The 21,369-nt window shown below is 39.9% G+C and overlaps 1 protein-coding gene across 5 annotated transcripts; it reads left to right on the top strand.

Annotated features, from left to right (window-relative positions):
- Positions 1-12,661: 12,661 nt before the first annotated feature.
- LOC112732303 (uncharacterized) lies at positions 12,662-19,945 on the top strand. 5 transcript variants are annotated; one of them, XM_025780972.3, is made up of 11 exons: positions 12,662-13,129; positions 14,832-14,954; positions 15,070-15,166; positions 15,358-15,393; positions 16,030-16,217; positions 16,357-16,459; positions 16,872-17,053; positions 17,129-17,206; positions 18,658-18,760; positions 18,840-18,933; positions 19,023-19,945. In XM_025780972.3, the coding sequence occupies exons 1-11, from the start codon at positions 12,807-12,809 to the stop codon at positions 19,403-19,405; spliced, it is 1,710 nt and encodes a 569-aa protein (XP_025636757.1). In that variant the 5' UTR covers positions 12,662-12,806; the 3' UTR covers positions 19,406-19,945. The 5 variants fall into 5 exon arrangements, with proteins under 5 accessions (XP_025636757.1, XP_025636754.1, XP_072068167.1 ...); XM_025780969.3 differs by having other exon boundaries at positions 16,348-16,459; XM_025780970.3 differs by having other exon boundaries at positions 12,737-13,124; positions 16,348-16,459.
- The last annotated feature ends 1,424 nt before the right edge of the window (positions 19,946-21,369 follow it).

The raw sequence follows: 21,369 nt of genomic DNA, 5'->3' as shown, positions 1-21,369 counted from the left end.
CAAATGTCAATGCTAACAATTTTGAACTCAAGCCACAACTCATCACTTTGGTTCAGAACAATTGCTCTTTTGGGGGAGGACCACTTGAAGACCCGCACCAACACTTATCCACTTTCTTGAGGATATGCAACACTGTCAAAACTAATGGTGTGCCTCCTGACAGTTACAAGCTGATGCTATTCCCATTTTCTCTCAGGGACAAGGCCACTCAATGGTTGGAATCTTTTCCAAGGGACAGCATCAACAACTGGGATGATTTGGTAACCAAGTTTCTTGCCATGTTTTACCCACCTCAGAGGATTATAAGGTTGAAGGCTGAAGTACAAACATTTACACAAATGGAGGCTGAACCCATCTATGAGGCATGGGAGAGGTACAAGGCTCTAATCAGGAAATGTCCCCCTACCATGTTTAATGAGTGGGAGAAGCTGCAGAACTTCTATGAAGGCTTAACACTGAAATCCCAGGAAGCTTTGGATCATTCAGCTGGAGGTTCCTTGCAACTCATGAAAACTGCAGAGGAGGCTCAAGAACTCATTGATATGGTGGCCAACAACCAATATTTCTTTGCTCATCAAAGAGGCTGCCAACCATCACAAAGGAGAGGAGTAATGGAGCTAGAAGGAGTGGATTCAATCCTGGCTCAAAACAAATTATTGCAGCAGCAAATTCAACAACAATTTGAGCAAATGACCAAGAGGATTGATGGCCTCCAAGTTGCAGCAGTTAACACCAGCCAACCATCAGCCACATGGGGGCAAAATGAAGAAATCCAAGAGGAGCAACAGCAGGAACAAGTCCAGTACATGCATTCAAGTCCAAATGAATTCTATGGTGATACCTACAACCCCTCATGGAAAAATCACCCCAACCTCAGATGGGGAGACACTCACAACCAAAACCAACAACCATGGCAGAGGAACTCAAACCAAAACAACCCAAGAAACAACCAAAACTACAACCAGCAGCAGACTAACCAAAACACATACAGAAAACCTCAAAACAACTACCCTAATCTCAACCAGTACCAATCCAACAACCATTCCACCAACCAAAATGTTTACCACCCACCACCCACATCTCACAACCCACCACAAGCACCACCTGAACCTCAAAGACTCACCAACTTAGAGACCTTGATAGAGAAAATGATGAAACACCAGGAAATAACAAACAAAAACCATGAAGCATCGTTAAAGAGCCTAGAGAGGCAGATTGGGCAACTCTCCAAGCAAGTATCTGTTGAGAGACCTTCAAACTCACTGCCCAGTGACACAATCTCAAATCCCAAGGAGGAATGCAAGGCAATACAATTAAGGAGTGGGAGAACATTGATAAGCAACAATGACACTACACAGAAGCAAGCAGAGAGCATCAAAGAACCAACAGAGGATGAGAAGCAAACAAAGGCAGATGGAGTTAAGGAGCAAGTTGTGATGCCAAACAAAAACACTAAGAAACCCAAGGAGAAAAGCAACCAGCTACATAGCTCAAAGAAAGTGGCTCAGGGACAGCAGCAAATAGGAAAGAGCATCACACCTCCAATGCCTTATCCTCAGAGGTTCAACAAAGAGGTTAAAGACCAGCATTTTCACAAGTTCCTTGAGATTTTTAAGAAGCTGGAAATTAATATTCCCTTGGCTGAAGCACTTGAGCAAATGCCTCTGTATGCCAAATTCTTGAAGGAGCTTGTCAACAAGAAAAGAAGCTGGGATGAGAAAGAAACCATAATGATTACTGAGGAATGCAGGGCCTTGATTCAAAAGGGGCTTCCTCCCAAGCTTGAGGACCCAGGGAGCTTCCTGTTGCCTTGCACCATTGGGGAATTGACCATCACTAAAGCAATGTGCGATCTCGGAGCAAGTATTAACTTAATACCATCCTCCCTGGTGAAAAAGCTGCATATAGAGGAGGTCAAACCAGTACAAATGTCTCTGGAGCTGGTAGATAAGTCAATGGTATACCCCAGGGGTGTAATTGAAAATCTTTTGGTCAAGGTGGACAGTTTTATATACCCTGCTGATTTTGTGATTCTAGAATCAAACGATGATGATGGTGACTCTGTTATTCTGGGAAGGCCATTCTTGGCCACTGCTAGAGCTATCATAGACGTAGAGGAAGGGGAATTAACTCTCAGGATGCATGACCAGAGTGTCACTCTGAAGGTATTACCAGAGGCACAATTTAGCAAAGAGAAGAAAGACTATATGAAAAATGACCAGGAAGGTCATAGCAACATCCCAATGCTAAGGATTGTGCAGACTGATGAAGAAGCCCAAGAGGATATTAGAGTATTAGCCAATGAAAAGAGAGGTCCCCAAGGAAAGCCTACGGCCAGAGAAGAAAGATCAACAAAAGGAAAGATGAAACGCAGAAACAAAGCAAAAAGGGGTTGGAAGAACAGAAAGATTCCAACAAAGGGGCTTTCCAAAGGTGACAAAGTGCAACTGATATATCAACAGCTGGGGGCAAATCAACAAACTGAGGACTACTACACTGTCAGCAACATACTCTCATTAGAGCATGCTGAAATTGAACACCAGAGAACAAAGAAGAGGATCACGGTCAGAGGAGACAAATTGAGGCTCTACAAGCACCAACCACCATAAAAGAAAGCCTCAATGTCAAGCTAATGACAATAAAAGAGCGCTCCATGGGAGGCAACCCATGCTTTAAGATTCATGTCAATTCAAATTCAATAAGTTATGATCATTTGAGCATGAATTCTTCTCTCTTTTCATGAACATGTCCATTGACTGCATGCACTGTTTTGAAACATATGCTAAGTTTGGTGTGCCTTCAAGCACACTAAACCAAGGTTACAAATAATTCCATTTTGCATGCTTGGAGTGTTTTGACAAAGCATATGGCCAAACACTAAGTTTGGTGTCCTCCAAGGAGAGTCACGGTTCAAATGGATATGAGAATTGATGATTCATATAATATTAATAAAAGGGACACTCTTGCCATGGTTGGACAAAACTAATATATGTTGTCTTGTGGTGATGACTAGGGGTCAAAGAATCTTCAATGAAAGAGACAAGACAAAGGAAAGCATAGCATGAGGACAAAATCTCATCACATGCTTCAAAAAGGAAATCTGCCACTCCTTGAGAATGATCACGGCAAAAGCAAGTGAAGAAGCAAGTTTTGTCTTCATTCATCCTTACATGCACACCTTTGAATCCCATAAGTCTAATTGCATCCTAGCCATTCATTGTTCATTTAAAAACATACCACTTTCAAGCCATGCACATGACCGAATCACGCTAACCCTTGGAACTTCATTCTCTTCATCACTCCTCAACATAACAAGCTCGGTTCAATATTTCTCTTGCTTTAACTCCAACCATTTAAACTTGCCTTCATCATTTCTTGTCATAGCAAATTCGGCCTGAATTTCTTCTTGCTCCAAACACACATCAAACTCTCCAACATTCTTCACACTCCTTCTAACCTCACAAGACTCAACCAACCAAGTGATCATTGCCTCTTCCTCAAGAACCAAACGAAGAAAAGGGAAAGATCCCATGGTGGAGGAGGATACACATGAATATGACCAATGGAGATTCAAGTCTAGGTACCATCAAATGCAAATTGAATGGATGAACAAGAAAAAGATCTATCCTGAAATTTCACTCTTGTTGCCGGATGATGGATGCCAAGAAATGAAGGACAAAATTCGAAAGAGGAGGTGGGAGGAGCTTGCATCACCAGCCATCCGAATCAATGCCAATATCATAAGAGAGTTCTATGCAAATGTCTCAAGGCTTGACATGCGTGAGCCCCCAACGTACAAGAGCTATGTGCGGGGGGTGGAAGTAGACTTTAGCTCGGATGCAATCAAGAAAGTCTTGAGACTAAAGTCAGTCCGCTTTAGTGAACCGGGATACCAACAAAGATTGAATGAAGATCAAGATTATGATGAGATTGCGAGAGATATTTGTATGGAGAACTCAGAGTGGGAAGGAGATGACAAGAACAAATATAAGTATCTGAAGAGATGTAATCTCACCCCAGAAGCAAAAGGATGGTATGAGCTGATGAAAAGATCAATTCTGGGCATAGTGAACACCTCAGAAGTTAACAGGGAGAGAGCTGTGATGTTGCATTGCATCATTGTGGGAGGAGAAATAAGAGTTCCTGAAATCCTTGCAAAAGACATCCAAAGGCTTGCTGAGAAGAATTTGGCCGGGTCTTGGTTATACTACCCAAGTACCATTTGGAGGTTGTGTGCAAAGGCTAAAATGCCAATGGAAGAAGATAATCCAATGTGGTTAAGCCAAGGCATGCCCATAACCATTGAACGAATGACAATGGCTCCTGAAGCACATCAAGGGCGAAGGCCACATGGAAGAAGGCAAAGAGAAGAACCAATGGAAGAAGATGAGCCACACATAGAAGAAGAGCCACAAGAGGAGGAGGAACAGCCACACTTTTTCCCACATGGCAATATGGATATGACTCAAATGCAAGAAGCAATAGGAAGATTTTCACAATAGTACATGAGAATTCAAGAAAGGCAAGAGGAATACCTTTCACTATACATGAAAAACCAACAAGCACAAGAAGAAAGGGAGCTAAGAATAATGAACAAACAAAGTGAATTTGAGTCAAGATTCCTTGTGATGCAAGAAGAACATGCTTTTCAATCTCATGAATCTTTTGGAAAGTTGGAACAAATGCAAGCTGAAAATTTGAGGGCTCTCAAAGAGTTCACAACACTCCAAGATGCAAGGTATGAAGTACAAGCCGATTACAACATCAATAGCCAAATCAAACTAAACTATATTGGAGAACATTTGCACAACATGGATCCGGCTTTCCCAACTTTTGATGAATTCTTCAAAAAGAGAAGTGAGGTAGAGGTAAGCAATGCTATGAGACTTGAAGATAGAGTAGAGGAGGCTATGAATAAGGCTGGATTCTGGCGAGGCCAACAGACAACAAACACGGATGGTGGAAACACTAGCAACCAAGTGTATGAAAGGAGAAAGAAAAAGCATGACAAATGAAAGGTGGACTTGCTCCTTGTTCATCACTACAAAAAAAAAAAACATGCATTCTATCTGTTTTAAGTTGTCTTTGCATCTTTAAGTAGTTCTTTTAATCAATAGCCTTTACATTATGTTTGTTTTAAAATAAGTAAGCTAGTCTATGTGTGTGCTTGTGTGTTTACTTTCACTTAGCAAAAAGCATGTTTTGTCCCCTGCATCTTTAATCTCAATAAAAGAAATGTTTGAATGTGAAGTAAGATGGTCTCTGTTAGATAGAAGTAGAATAAAAGTAAGTGGTGGTATGTGTGTGATTGTATAATAGCTCACTTTTAGTGAATAAAGAGCCAGGATATCTCCTTCTAAGTATAGAGTGGCCTACTGTCTATGAATCTCAATCGAATAAAAATCCTTGGTTAGAAAGAAAAAAAAAGAAAAAAAAAAGAAGTGACAGAACAAAAGAAAAACAAAAAGAAACAAAGCTGGACACCAATAGCTTGAACCTTAGAATATATGCCTGTGGTGTCTTTGTATTAGGATCTGCTTGGATTACTAAGTTCTTTGGAGTGCATCAACACTCGGTGACTTGGGTTAACTAACCCGGGATCATCAGCTGAAAGTCCACTATCAAGAGCAACCTAACTACAAGGCACTTAGTAGCCCAAAGAGGTGCTGGGCATCAATGTTCTAAGAAGGAATTTGAGCCAAGTGTCTATAGTGAATAATGTGTCAAGTATAAAGAAAAGGAAATGAACTTGCTACACAGGACACTCAAATAAAGCTTATAAACAAAGTAATAGCCAAGGATAAAAGAATAATGAGAGGTCATAGCAGTATGTTACTTGAAGCTTGAAGGAGACTTTCTAGGCCCAGGAGTCAATAAGAAGTGAGTATGTACATATCCACACAAAATCCCATGAACTATCAATAATACTCTGCTAGCATGAACATCCTCTTCCATTTCATTCTTTCTTCTCAATAAATCTTTTCTTGCTTGGGGACAAGCAAGCTTTAAGTTTGGTGTTGTGATGGCAAGTCATCTTAGCCTAGTTTCACTAGCCTTTTTCTTTAGTTTTCAATTGAATTATGCACTTTCTTGAGCCATAAGCAAGCTAATTGGGTAGATTTTCATGTTTCCTTTGATTTAATCAACCATGTATGAATTCATGCTATTTCATGAGGTTTTATACTATAATTGTCACATATTATGAAAGAATGAATATCTCATGATTTTAAGCATAGCTTTGATGTGTTTGGTTGATTAATGATAGGTGAAGAAAGCTTGGAGAAAGGTTGAAGCAAGAAGGAATAGCTAGGAGTAAAGAGAGGACAATGGAATAAGTGAAATTGAACCAGGAAGCAAAAAGCTGGACCTAAAGTTAGCCTCAAACTTTTGCACAAACTTTTGGGTGAAAAGTTAGCCCCAACGTTAGCCCCTAACTTTTGGGCTAACGTTGGAACTTGAAAATCACTCCCTGGGCACCAAAAGTTTGCGCCAACGTTAGCCCCTAACTTTTGGGCTAACGTTGGCATAAGAAAAACCTCCCTGGCCACCAAAAGTTTGCGCCAACGTTAGCCCCTAACTTTTGGGCTAACGTTGGCACATGAAAAATACAAGGGAAGGAGCAAAAGTTTGCGCCAACGTTAGCCCCTAACTTTTGGGCTAACGTTGGCGCCATTAGTGCACCAAGGAAGGCCAACGTTGGAGCAAAAGTTAGACCCCTAACTTTTGCACCAACGTGGGTATCAGCAAAATATGGGGGCTGATATGAAAAGTTGGACCAAAAGTTAGACCCGAACTTTTGCTCCAACTTTTACTCCAACTTTTGCAAAACTCCAACCCGGTTCATTTGGTTCACTTTGGTTCTTCTCCAAACTCCAAGAGCAATCAACCAAGGCCTCTTTCAACCCAATTCCACCAAGAGCAAAGGCCCAACTCAAGGCTTGAAGATCATTTGAAGAAAGTGTATAAATAGGATAGAATTCAAGTTCTTCGGGGAGCTTTCCCTTTGAGTTTTCATAATAGTTTTCGGAGAGCTTTGGATATTGAGTGATCTTTAATTTCTTAGTCTTGGGGAAGGAGAATTCACTTCTCTTCCTCTTAGTTTTATTACTTTCAATTTCAATTACAATTGTCTTGGATCTTGGGTTGGAGAATTGAAGAAATTCTGTTTCAATCTCATCCTTGGATCTCTCTGCTTTATTTACTGCTTGATTGAATTTAATTTCTGTTAATTGCTCTTCATCTACTTTCTTTGCAATTTACTTTTCCCTTGCAATTGTTCTTGTTTGATCAAGGAAGGTAGTGAGATCTAGACCTGGTTTTCTAGTCTCTGGACCCCTGAGATCTGAAATTCCAATTTACATTCTGTTTTTGCGTTTCATGTTCATTTACTTGTTTTGCTTCAGATCCAATTCAACCCAAACACTCTTTTACTTTTCTGTTTGATGCAATTTACTTTTTCTTGTTTAAATTCTGCAAATTCAATCCCCAATTCCCTTTACAATTCCAGCCGTTTACATTTCTTGCACTTTAAGATTCCGCAATTTACATTTCTTGCATTCTAAGTTTCTGCCATTTAATTTCTTGTTCTTTAAGATTCAGCACTTTAATTTCTTGCTCTCTTTAACTTCATGCAATTTACCCATTCCCTTTACTTTCCATGCAATTTAATTTCTGCAAATCACAAATCACTCAACCAAATCTTGATTCGCTTGACTAAATTAACCACTAAGCTAAAATTGCTCAATCCTTCAATCCCTGTGGGATCGACCTCACTCCCGTGAGTTTTTATTACTTGATGCGACCCGGTACACTTGCCGGTTAGATTTGTGTGTTTTGGGAGAAATTCATTTTTCCACCAAAATACTCATCACTAACTCACCTAAGAAGTAGGAGAAAAGATCTCTGTTAAATTTAAAATGAATTAATATGTGATACATTTCAAAATAGAATTAAGAATATAAAATACGAAATAAAAAAAGTGAAATGTAATAAACAATTATTTCAAATGTCATACTCTAATATAGTTTTTTAAATTATTGAATTAATTCCTACTATAAATATTAAAATAAAAACAAAATTTATTAAAGAACTTTATCAAATGTCATAAATCTATGGTCATGCATTTATTTTCTAAATCAAACATTTGAAAAATTTATTTACAAAAACTCAAACTAATATTCAATAAGACAAGTTACTCAAAATATATATTCAACAACTAATTAAAAACTAAAATAGCAACTAACATAAATTATGTTCCAAACACAATACCTATTATAGTCATACATATTAATACATCTATAAAGAAAAATACAATAACTATAATTATATAATATTTTGTTCAAAATAAAAACATAACAATACTAGCCTGAGAGTCAATTATCCTAGCGATACGTCACGTTGCATTTAGAGAGTAGATATCGTCATTCCTTACACATGCACACACCATAAAGTCTGAATAACTCAAATATCTCAAGAAAATGATCTAAGAAGGAGAAGAGATGTTAAAAATGGTTAAAAATGATACGTTAAAGGCATTGTCAACAAGTTATATATATAAAAGTCATTCGTGCATATCTTGTTTACAAAGTGTTCGGTTGCTCGTTGGATCGGTAATCTGTGATATCGACCTCCAACCCTTAATGGGTTGGGCTAGAACAATGCCTCTAACGTTAGCATCGGGTTTAGGGTTTAAATTACTACTCGTGAGGCTCACGATTGGCACGTTCAAATTTTTCGTGTCTTCCTATGCGGCCATTTGCTCGTCCTGCTCGTGATTCCATCAACGAGATCTTCACTTTTAGTGCGCGTGAGCTGCCTCCAACCCTTGCCTAGGTGTCGCTTCGATATCCGTGCCAAGAGCATTTAATACTTTTTATGATTGATTAGAAATCGAAGGGAAAAGTCCGTTTTACCCTTGCCTTTTCACGCTCCCCACTGACGATTACCATTCGTACTTCCCCTTTTACTTTCACAACTCCTTCTTTCTCATTTTCTTTTACTACTTCATTCTCTTTCGCTTTTACTGCTTCTCAAACCATATTTTGCTCCTTGCCTGGTCTGAGTTTCATCACATTTGCTTTGCATCTACCATTTGTCTCTGCTTCACCTACTAGTAAGTGATCTTTCCATGCCCATATTTGCATCTTTCTCACTGTTGACTGTTGCATTTGCTTTTGTTATGGCTATCATTGTGTTTATTGCGTATACCGCGTTTGTTTCTTATTCTATTAGAGAACTTGCCCGTATTAGCTAGTTCTTAGGGGGTACCATAGTTGTCTTACTTCCTGGTTTTAGGCTTTGGTGAAATAGCGTAGAGTAGTGATATAGCAGAGCATAGTTCCTTTTTTCATTTCTGAGAAAACTCTTACTGTGATGGAGAAGAACTTTGACGACGGCTTCTTCATCGACTCCCAGCTCCTTCCTGGCACCGAGGACTTCTTTCGAGATGAGGATTTGGCCACCTAGGCGAGGTGGACTTACCAGAGCCTACTCCAGGCAGCCATTATAGCCAGGAAGGTCGAACCTGTGCTGGCGAATGGTCAACTCTTTGAGGGGAAGCTCAGGGCCTCCCAAAGGGAGGTAGCCAAGCTTAAATTCCAGGAGGAATCCCTGAAGACCCGTCTCGACAACGAGGAGAAAAAAGCCACTAGGAGCGCTACTAAGATCAATTGCCTCGTTGAATGGGACTTGTCACTTTCCCATCTGTTTAATGCTGCTCTAGGCCGAGATACAATCGCAGAGGGAAAAGTGAAGGAGTTGGTAGACATAGCTCGGGAGGAGACTCTAGCCATGAAAAAGAAAAATAAGAAAATTATTAAGGATGCCCGAGAAACGATCAAAGCTACCGAGGAAGCAATCAAGGCTCATGTCTCCCTTCTTGTTCCCGACTTCGACACTTCGGCAGTTGGAGCTTTCAAGATGATCCAGGATAGGAAAATTGTGGATATTCCAAAGAAGTGAACTGCTTAATGACTTGTAAATTTTTTGTATTGTTGAACTCTTCGGACTTTTTAACTACTGGGCCAGTGTGGTGCCTACTCGTATAATTTTGAACAATATCCTGCTTTAAGCTCGCCGTTTGGCCAGTATCATGGCCTTCACGTACTTCGAATATTTTTACTTTGTTGTTGAGCCGATGCGCTGCTCTTTTCAACCTACCGTTCTAACGTTTTCATTCGTAGTTAGAATACATTTTGGTTGCTAGTTGTTCTTATTTCCTCGTTTGGCCGTCAAGCCACCAAAGTATTTAAAGAAAATAAAGAGTTAAACAAAAATTGACGAAGTAAAGGGTGACATTAAATTGAAGTAAAAATGAGGGCGAAGAATAATCATCTGTCGGAAGGTCGGTCGGCCTTCAAGAGTAAAACCTCTTCATGTTTGCCACATTCCATGTCCTCGAGACCTCTTCCCCGTCTAACCGTCCCAACTTGTAAGCACCTTTTCTAAGAACTTCTCTTACTATATATGACCCTTCCCAATTGGCTTGCCTTCTCACAGAGTCGACGGGCCGATGCCGTTACGCCGCAGCACTAGGTCACCCTCTTCGAAGCTTCTGTTCTGCACTCTACGATTATAACGCAAGGCTATCCTCTGCTTCAATGCAGCTTCTGACAAGTGAGCCATATCCCTTGTCTCATCTATCAAGTCTTTTTCAATCGCTTCACTACCCTCACCTAGGAGTAACCTTGGGCTTGGTTCCCGGATCTCTACAGGGATAATCGCATCAACACCATAGCTACACCGGAAGGGCATCTCCCCGGTGAAAAATTGCGATGTTGTCCTGTAGGACCACAAAACGAAGGACAACTCATCTGCCTTAGAGCCCTTTCACTGATTGAGATGCTTTTTTAGCCCACTGAGGATAACCTTGTTTGCCGCCTCAGCTTGCCCGTTACTCTGGGGATGTTCCACCGAGGAAAATTTCTGCTTAATTCCCAATCCAGCTAAGAACTCCCTAAACTTTTTGTCAGAAAATTGTGTCCTATTGTCTGAGACCACAACCTTCGTATTCTAAACGTGGTGATTACTTGCCTCTAGAGGAACTGTCGATAATTTTCCAGCGATATGCTGGCTAATGGCCACGATGAGGTACTTGACATGTCCTGGGGCCACCGGGAATGGTTTCAAGAGGTCGACTCCTCACCGGGAATTGTCTTCTGCTGGAGTCTTGTGAAAATTCGTGTTTTCTTGACACTTTCTGCACTTTTTACGAACTCGCAGGCATTCGCTATCATAGAGGGCCAATAGTATCTGGCTCTCACGAGCTTCCTGGCTAACGTTATTCCTCCAACGTGGTGGCTGTAACACCCTTCAGGGACTTCACTTATGACGTAGTCCATCTGGTCGGGGCATAAGCACTTCAACAGGGGCTGATTAAGTCCTCTTTTGTATAGCTGCCCTTGTATTACTGCGTACTTAGCAGCCTCTCTTCTTATTACTTTGGCCTCCTTTTCATCTTCAGGGAGCATTTCTTCTTCAAGGAAGTGTTGAATCGGGTTGATCCATGAGGGAGGATCGGGAACTTGGGTCCAGCAGAAGGTCACCAACGGCTCCTTCACCAAGCTCTGGATGAGAGATCGATTTTCCACTCCAGGTTTGGTGCTTACCAACTTTGACAAGAGGTTGGCCCTGGCATTTCTCTCCCTGGGAACATGCTGGACCACTACTTCATCGAAATCCTCACAAAGCCTCTTTGCTTTCTGCAAATACTTTTGCAATAAAAGGTCTCTTGTTTGGTAGGTTCCGTTCACATGGGAGATCACGACCTGAGAATCACTATTGATCTCGAGCTTTGTTGTTCCGACCTCTTTGGCTAAAGTTAAGCAGCCTATCAGGGCCTCGTACTATGCTTGGTTGTTTGAGACCGAGAAGTTGAACTTGATGGACTACTCGTAAGTAATTCCTTCCGAGCTTTCCAAAATGATCCCAGCACCTCCGAACGCTTGGTTGCATGCTCCGTCAACATGGAGTTTCCACTGTGTGTTTGGGTCATCGGGAAGATCTCCGGTCACTTCAACCAGGAAATCAACCATTGCTTATGCCTTGATCGCATGTCGAGGTTCGTACTGGATATCATGCTGAGACAATTCTATTGTCCATGTCATCATTCGCCCCATCAAGTCGGGCTTCTGCAGGATCTACTGGATGGCCTGGTCGGTTCTCAAGGTGATCAGGTGCCCTTGGAAATATTATCTCAACCTCCGGGAGGAGATTAGCAAAGTGTAAACTAACTTCTCCAACCTAATGTACCTTAGTTCTGTCCCTTGGAGCATTTTGCTTATAAAGTACACTGGCTGCTGGAGCTTATCTTCCTTCCGAACCTAGTGTACCTTAGTTGCGCTCCTTAGAGCACTTTGCTTATGAAGTACACGGGCTGCTAGAGCTTATCTTTCTCCCGAACCTAGTGTACCTAGGAATGAATGTATCGCGAGTGTTCATGTATTGAGTAACAAAACATATATCGTTTACAATATAAACGAGACATGTGCATAATCAATTTGTTTACACAATAAATGTGATAAATAATGAAACCTAAAATCATAAATTGTTTTCAAATTACCTATTTTGATAAATAAAAAAATTAAAATATTTGTTAAAAAAAAATCCATGTGAACGCTACATGAAAATTAAAGCAAAACAATTTTAAAAATGTGAAAAAAATATGAAATTTATTTTATTTATTTTTAAAAAGATCCGATGCTAATGTAACGAGCAACGGGAGTAGCAGGAAAAAAACTAGTACACCTGATTGCTCAAAAGTCAAAACCCCTTAGCCAGAGTTCACGCAATTAATTGCAAAAGCTGCGATGGCAAAACTGAAGATCGGAGGGACGTGGGCGGGGGTTCTGGAAGACGTGGACTTGGACAGTTGGACCGTACCAAAGCTGCGGGAAGAGGTGGCCAGGCGCTCCAACTGCTCCCCTGACTCCATCAGTCTCATATGCGCCGGCAAAATCCTCAAGGACGATGACGCCACCGGCGGACACGGCGGAAATGGAAACTTGGCTCAGGTGGGCGTTAAGAACAATTCCAAGATCCTCGCCTCTCGTGTCTCACCTCAGGAAGGCAATTTGCTCAGGCAGGAGATCATGGCCGAGGAAGAACGCTCTCGCAGGCTTTCCCGGGTCAGGTACCTCGCAATCGTGTCTTCTTGATTTTCATTGTTTGTTAGGTTTAGAAGCTGTGCAATTATTTGATTTTCTTGATTGAAGTCGTTAGACTCCTAGGAACTGCGCACCCTTCTGTATAAGCTAAGAATTTTTCTAATTAGATAGTCTACGAGAATTTTTGTAATTCGCGATTATGAGGGATTTTCAACTAGGTTGATGACTAGTGAAGACCAGATTAGGTTTCAACCTGAAGGGGAAATCTCTATCTTGTGGGTGTAAAAGCGTTTGACACCCATTGTTATTGACTTATTGGTACTACTTGAGCCCAGCGGATTGGGTGGCTTTAGGTCGGAGGTTTCTTCGGTGATGTGTACTTGGCCTCTGACAAAGGAGGCACATGAAGGGGACAAAGCCAAAATTCACAGGGTTAGGCGAAGGTTGTGCTGAAAATGTTGTTTAAATTAAGGTTAGAGGAAGACTAATAATTTAAATGTTTAGGTCATACCCCGTGGAACAGCTCTTTAGATTTGTCACTCTTAGTAAAGGGTTCGCCAGGATTCATGAATCCTTCAACAAACCCAGAGAAATTTTGCGCACCTATCGCCGGTAGAGAACTACAGAAGTCATATCTGGAGTAAACATCAGTGGAGAGTGGGGGCACAATTGCTCTAGCCCAAGAGAACCCCGTTGTTTGGAACCTCCATGTTTACAAAATCCCTCTTCACTTTCTAGGAAATCTCACTTAGGAAACTCTTGGTCTTTCCGTCTCGTAATATGTTATATGTAAATATGTAATTCCAATTAGATATTATATCATGTAACTTTAACCACATAGTCTGCGGAAGAGAGGTTTTGTTCAAAAATGATATCTATATGCAAGATTATTAAATGGTTGCAAATTAAGAAATTTGGATTGAGAGGCCTTGATAAACTTTATGAACAATGCTTCATTTCTAATGTTATTACCTCAGTCATTCTTTTGCACATAGTGCAGAGAAATGTATAAGACAGTATAATTATGTGTTATATCTGTTTTAATTAAAAACAAGAAAAAAAGAAAAAGATAAAAAGAAGGAAAAACTTGAACTCTTGTTACTTGTGTTTTTGTACCATGAGAATCTTTGACAGTTGCTGTCTTTGTATTTGATTAATGAGGGTTAAATTTTCAAATAATTTGTATTCTGGGATGTTTCATGGTGCTTGGTTTTGGGAATAATCAAGGAACAAAGTTCTAAGTATTAGTAGGAAGGTAACTTACGTTGTCTGTATAAGAAATTAAGAATAGTATTGCGGTTGGGTCGATCCAATTGCTCTATTTCAGGATAAAGATAAGCTTCTAATTGCTGGATATGTTCTAAGACTGGACTTTGACCTTCATCCTAGCTGAGCTCAAAGAAAGGGTTAAAATAATTTATTTAAAAAGAAAAGAAATCATTGATGATATATTAGAGAAGACATTTCTGCTTCGCAGTAGATAAACCGTTGCAACCTTCTTTCTTTTATAATTTTAATCTTATGCAATGTATTGCTGGGATGTTTTCAATTTGATCCATGAGGCCTAATGATTCACGAACAATGGGAAGCCTATGTTCTCCAGCACCCCTTTCCCAGTCTAGGCATTTTGTTGAGAAAATCCAAAGACTTAATTTATTTGTTTATCATATTGGTTACTTGTTTGCATCAGTATTCTATCTGAAGCTTTTTTGTCTTTGATGCAAACAGGGCAGCTGCAACTGCATTAGCGGAAAGACATGCAGATGGTTCACTACCTGTTGAAGATTTCAACATAGAAGTTGAGGATCAAAGTGGCAAGAAAGTACGTCTAGGTTCTGAGACTGATCAAAGGTATTTACCCTTTTATATTGTCATTCTTTATGGATGGAATTGTTTGAATATTAGGGTTTTAATGCCTATATTTTGTTTCCACTGTTGAAGTGAGTCTCAAACTGTCATTTGGCAGGGCAGTAATGATGGGATTGATGCTTCATGCAAAGGGAAAACGTCTTATTAAACAGGGAAATTACAAAGATGCGCTAGAAGTGCTTAGCATGGGAGAGGTCAGTTCCTGATGATATTCCTCTATTTCAGCAAGACCTGTATATTGTTGCAAATATGGTTTTAAATAGACACAGTTCTGAAGCCGAATAATGCTAGTAGTGTGCTTGATCACCATTGTTTGATTGTTTCATTTTCTGTCCCCCCCAAAATACAGTAAATTCCAAAGTTCAATCCTTATTTTCTTTTGCAGGAGTCATTCTCACTTTGTGATCCAAAAGTTATTGAGGTGAGTGATCAAATTTATATTTCCACATTTGGGAATATGAATGTATTCAGTTATCAGTTATTAATTTGAGCCAAGTGATGCTATATTTTGATTTTATATTGTTATAGTCATTTTACTTCATGACACCCTTTGGGTGCGACCCTTCTCCGGACCCTGTGTTAATGCGGGACGCTTGTGCACCAGGCTGCCTTTTTTTTAATAGTCATTTTACTTCGTTGTTTAGTTGTGATTCCTTTTTGTTTTTGGTTTTTCCCAAACTAATTGACATTGGAGTAGCTTTTTCCCACTTAAAGAGTTTGTTGAAAACATTTATTTTACAACGAGGCTTTCAATCAAGTAGGATAACATCGAATAGGTAGAGCTGCTTTTGATTTGGAGCAAAGCAATTTTAACTCACCTAAAACATTCCCCATCTAACTTCTATTTCATATGGAGTGCGTGCTTATTCTACACAGTGCAAATGGGAAAACACTAATGATCATTAAGGTGTTTCGTATATTTAACTTAATTGCTAGGTCCCTTCTGCTTCTCTGAGATTGGAGAAACTTAATTAATTGCTGTTCGTTTCTTTTAATATATTTTCCCGTATGTGCTTTAATACCTAATTTGAAATTATTTCTGTTTTTGTCCACTCAGCTTATTGACAATGTTCCAATTCTGCAAATAGACATGGTGTGGTGCTACTTTATGATACGAGACATCAGATGGCTCTCAGATGCAGGAAAGCGTCTTGAAATGGCTAGGGTGGGAATTGAACGTGCTCATGGGAAGGATTCTTTCCGCCTCAGACTATTACAAGGAGGGCGCTATCCAGAATTAGCATTGTGAGTTGTCTGTGTATATTGTTCAACTAATATTTAGTAGAATTTCCCAAATAATTTCTAATCCTCAACTTCAAGTAGATTATTTTGGTGCCTAATTTCGTAAACTTGTAATGAGATTTACTTATTTAAGTCTACATAGACATTTGAGACTGGAGCTGCTTGAAGGGGTGGTCACATATCATAGTGGCCAGTTGGACAAATCAAGAAAAGCATTAGATTCTGCAAAAGCAAAATTTAACCAGGTTTGTCCAACTGCTATAGCATTTTGACATAAATTATGATATGGAAAATAATTCAACATTTTTACTCATATTTACTTATTTTCTTTCGTATTCTTGATTGATCACCATGCTGGTTGGTTGCTAATGCATGTGGCATAAAATAATAAAGATCAGCTGAGCGCAAGCTTCTGTAGGATAAAGAATTCTGCTTCTAAATTTAAACTTTCTGGATACCAGATAATATTGATCATAATTCTCTTTTATACTTTTGAAAATGATTAAATATAGCCCTTTCTATTTTCTTGTCCATACCTTCTTGCCACTCTTTTTTCCCTTTCAAATAAGCGGAAAATGAACAAATAGTCTAGCTAAATAGATTGCTAGTTTTTTTCCTTTATTCTCCCCTTGTAAACAATGTTCTGTTTTATTCCAGCTGCAAGTCCCAGATGAAGCCTTATCATTTCTTATGAGCATGGGCTATAAAGAACGTGATGCAAAGAGAGCATTGCGAATGAACAATCAAGATGTGGGGAGTGCCATTGATTTCCTTGCTGAGGAGACAACGAAGAAATTGCAGAAACAGGAGGAAGATATCCGGAGAAGAACTGAAATTAGGTAGGTGTCACTTAATGTTTATTGATTGCTATATTTAGTGGTATTTATATGTTTGTTAATATTTTTCTCTGCCAGGGAGCAAAAGCGGTATGGGATGACACCCTTGAAGAAAGCTGTTGATCTAGAGAGATTGAAGGAATTGGTCTCTATTGGGTGAGCTTTATTTATTGATTTTGGTTTTCTATTGTTGGCAGTGTTATTTGGTAAACTGTGACTGGTAAGTTACATCTCTGTAATTTACGCTAAAAAAGTTGGCAGGTAATGCAAGAACGTATCCGCAGCTGCTATGTACCCTTTGATAATTTTGTTCTGAACAAGTATTTTAAGGTGTGGATATGACTGAATATCGACAGGGCGTAAAATCAACTAGATTCACTCTGTACCAGTGATAAGTGGGGAGTGATGTGCTTACCAATGGTTAGGGGATTGCATAAAATACAACGTAAAAGGATTAGGTACCTCCTCTAGTTGCTTAATTTATAGTCATTGTGGTTGTATAGGGAGCATATCCCAATGATTTAGCAATGATTATAGGAGGAAAATGTATAGAGAAAAATGAAATAAAAGAAAAGGGGACTGCAGCAGTGAATAACATGAATTGAATCTTAGTGGGACAGATCTGACTTACCCTTATAGGAGGACTGTTACGGACTTGGGTATTATGGGGTGCTCAAAGTCCCACATCGGGTAGTATGTGATGCTTGATGTTTTATATAAGGATAGTGGTTCTTTCCCCTTATCAGCTAGCTTTTAAGCTATGGTTTCCTACTTTTCTTAGATACTTAACAATGATATCAGAGCGTGGTTGTTGGCGCCACGGAAAGGACTACCTATAGACTGGATTAAGGTGAATACCGAATACTGATAACCGGTAGCAAAGTGGCTACCATTGGGTCAGTGTCGATAGAGTGAAGCTGCCGTGGACTTGGGTAGTATGGGGTGCTCAAAGTCGGTAGTATGGGATGCTGGATGTTGTAGTTTTTCTCCTTTATTAGCTAGCTTTTAAGGTGTAGTTTCCCACTTTCTTTAGATACTTAACAAGGACACTTAGTCATAATTCAGTTATTTCAGTTATAGGAAAGGATTGGGATCTGGGCAGCAGAGAGCATACACTCTGCTCTAGCTTGTTACCTAATTCCAGCTATATCTCTGTCATTTTTTTCTTTTTTTCCCTGAATTGGTGAGCTTTTTAATCATGTTTTTCGGAGTATTAATTCAAGGAAATTCCTTTAGTTCTGTTGGCTGTTGTGTTGTTTCTGTTTACTTTAATAAGAGTTCATTTCTGATCTTCATGGAGAAATATAAAGATTTTATCCAAGTGTTCCGTGATTGGAGACGATGTCTGTCTTCCAATATAGATTCTATTTGCCGTCTATAGAGCTTATGGAAAGAGGTTGCCATTGATAAGCTATTAATGTCATGTTGGCTTGAGGATCTGAGTTATGAGATCCTAGCCCACAATAGTTACACAATTTATTCATGGGGCGGCATCTGTTGTTATTGACTAGCTAAATAATCTTAGACTATTACTATAAAAATGCTTGGTTAGAAAAACTCTTATAATATACTAGTTAAATTTAAGTTGTTGCTTCTAAATCTGACAGGTTTGACAAGGAGCTCGCTGCTGAAGCCCTTCGAAGAAATGAAAATGACACTCAGAAGGCATTGGATGATTTGACAAATCCGGAAACTAATTCTGCTTTGCAGGTTATTATTAGTATTATGTTTTGACCATTTTCTGCATAACCTGAAACCAATATTTCTGCTGACTCTCCCCAACATGAAGGTTCATATTGAGTCGAGGAAAAGGAAGAGACAGAAACAAGCAACGGAAACTCAAATTGAAAAAATTGTGCACATGGGTTTTGAAAGATCAAGAGGTACAGAAGTTAAGTTTAGATATAACAAACGACGATATGCTCAGGTTAACCTGGTTATGCTGGATTCTGATACTGTTTCGTGTTTGCAGTGGTTGCTGCCTTCGAGGTCGGTGGCACTTTAGAAGAAGTAATCCAAAGACTGACGGCACTGCCTGAGGCTGACCATGCGGCTGAAGCAATTCAAACTGCTGCTCCTGATGGCAGTGCAAGTTCATCTGCGCCTTTACCACATAACGTTTCTGAAATGCTAGAGCAAATTAATGATGTGGAAGATCCGTCGGATCTCAGCAAAGCAGAAGAGCGAGATGTGGAGATGGAAGACGAGCTATCTGCAGTTATAGTGAAGACTGATGCACTGGCTGACTATGACATTGAAGTGAACATAGAAGGGGAAGCCATAACCGAGTACTTGGCTCTGATAGAGGCCGCAGGCAGCTCTGGGAAAATGGCTCTTTCCCGGTACAATAAGTGAAAATGAAAGATAATAAATACTCAAATTCGTCCACAAGGAATTTCAAATCAGAGATTCTGCTCCTTAACAATTTATCTTTTTCTTTAGAAAGAAGTCCTCGACAATTACTCCCGTTAGACAAATTAGTATTTCCGTTGTTCTGAATGGACTAATTTGTCTTATAATAATTTTTTAGAGATCTAATTGTCTTATAACAAAATTTTCAGTAACTTATTTATCAAGGACATGTATTAAAAAATCAATTGAAAGCGACCAAGTGATCAATTTGTCTATCGGAAGTAATTCTTGAGGACTTCTAATGAATAAAAACTTGTTGGGGACTAAAATATTCAATTTGAAATTTGTTGGAGGGATTAATTTGAGTGTTTACTCAAAATAATAGTTTATGTAAATAGCAGGATGATGTAGTTTAGTATTGAATATTTGTCATGGGCGTTATTGTGTGCATGTGTGCAAAGTAGGATGAATACATATCTGCTCATTCACCGAATACTTCCTATAGTACTAATTTGGAAATTCCATATATCATTATTTTCTTAATTTTCTTTTGTATTTACCATTCCATAGAGATATGTCTTAAAACTTGTTCGCTATTTCACCAATTACCAATGTTACGGATTCGGCCCACGGATCCTACACCCAGAACGGTCCCCGAACCGGGTTACCAGGGTCCGACCCGCTTCGCCCTTTCAGAAGGCCCGGAACCAGCCCACTAGAGCTCCTAACCAACTTTCGAATTCAAACGTCTCCCTTATCTTAGCCAAATAAGATAAGATAAGATAAGATAATTCAAACGTCTCTCTTATCTTAGCCAAATAAGATAAGATAAGATAAGATATTCATCATCACCTATAAATAGAGGATCTAGGTCCCTCCAGGTATTCATTCATTCCTCACACCTTCTACCTCTTGGATCCATTTTGACTTGAGCGTCGGAGTGTCTTTGCAGGTACCACCCCCCATTGCTCCAGGCAAGTGATCCGGCATCTGCTTCAACCCGCAAGTTCTCGATCCATCTCTCAACCCGTACTAGAGACATCTTGTACATTGGCGCCGTCTGTGGGGACTTTGCAGCGTTGTGGCGGCATGGCGGATAACCCAGAAGAGCAATCATCAAACTCAGATTTCTTGCGTGTAACTGAGAGCAAAAAGGAATAATGTTTTCTTAACTTGCATCACCTTTGCAGTGATAACACACTCTCGCCCTACTCCAACGGCGAAATCCCAAAGGAATAATGTTTCCTTAACTTGCATCACCTTTGCAGTGATAACACACCTTCGCCCTATTCCAACGGCGAAACTCCAATGGCGAAATCCCAAAGGAATAATGTTTCCTTAACTTGCATCACCTTTGCAGTGATAACACACTCTCGCCCTACTCCAACGGCGAAATCCCAAAGGAATAATGTTTTCTTAACTTGCATCACATTTGCAGTGATAACATACCTTCGCCCTACTCCAACGGCGAAATCCCAAAGGAACAATGTTTCTTCGACTTGCAATCACCTTCTTAGTGATAACACTCTTTATGCACCCCCGCCCTATTCCAACGGTGAAATTCCAAATCTCCGAGACCAAAGTCTCACCTCCCTTTAGTGGGACACCTCCACCTCTTGGACCCTCTCATTCACCACTCCCTCATCCGTCCCTCCAAGCGCCATGGCCCCATCTTATCCCTTTATTTTGGCTCCATGCCCACCGTTGTTGCTTCTTCTTTTGAACTCTTCAAGCTCTTCCTCCAAACCCACGAGGTCACCTCCTTCAACACCAGGTTCCAAACCTCTGCCATCCGTCGCCTCACCTATGACAACTCTGTCGCTATGATCCCCCTTTGGACCTTACTGAAAATTCATAAGGAAGCTCATCATGAACGACCTCCTTAAACGCTACCACCTTGGCCAAGCTCAGACCTCTCAGGAGCTAAGAGATCAAGAAAGTTCTCAAGGTTCTTGCATAGATGCGGG

The sequence above is a fragment of the Arachis hypogaea genome, chromosome 13 (genome assembly GCF_003086295.3).
Source record: "Arachis hypogaea cultivar Tifrunner chromosome 13, arahy.Tifrunner.gnm2.J5K5, whole genome shotgun sequence".
Taxonomy (NCBI): Eukaryota; Viridiplantae; Streptophyta; class Magnoliopsida; order Fabales; family Fabaceae; genus Arachis; species Arachis hypogaea.
This window is presented reverse-complemented; position numbering and strand designations above follow the sequence as displayed.

Bases quoted from the DNA above. Each gene is read 5' to 3' on its own strand.
- LOC112732303 (XM_025780969.3), top strand. From the start codon at position 12,807: ATGGCAAAACTGAAGATCGGAGGGACGTGGGCGGGGGTTCTGGAAGAC. The intron at 15,167-15,357 runs GTCAGTTCCTGA...TTTCTTTTGCAG, and splicing joins AAGTGCTTAGCATGGGAGAG to GAGTCATTCTCACTTTGTGA. The intron at 16,218-16,347 runs GTGAGTTGTCTG...TACTTATTTAAG, and splicing joins CGCTATCCAGAATTAGCATT to TCTACATAGACATTTGAGAC.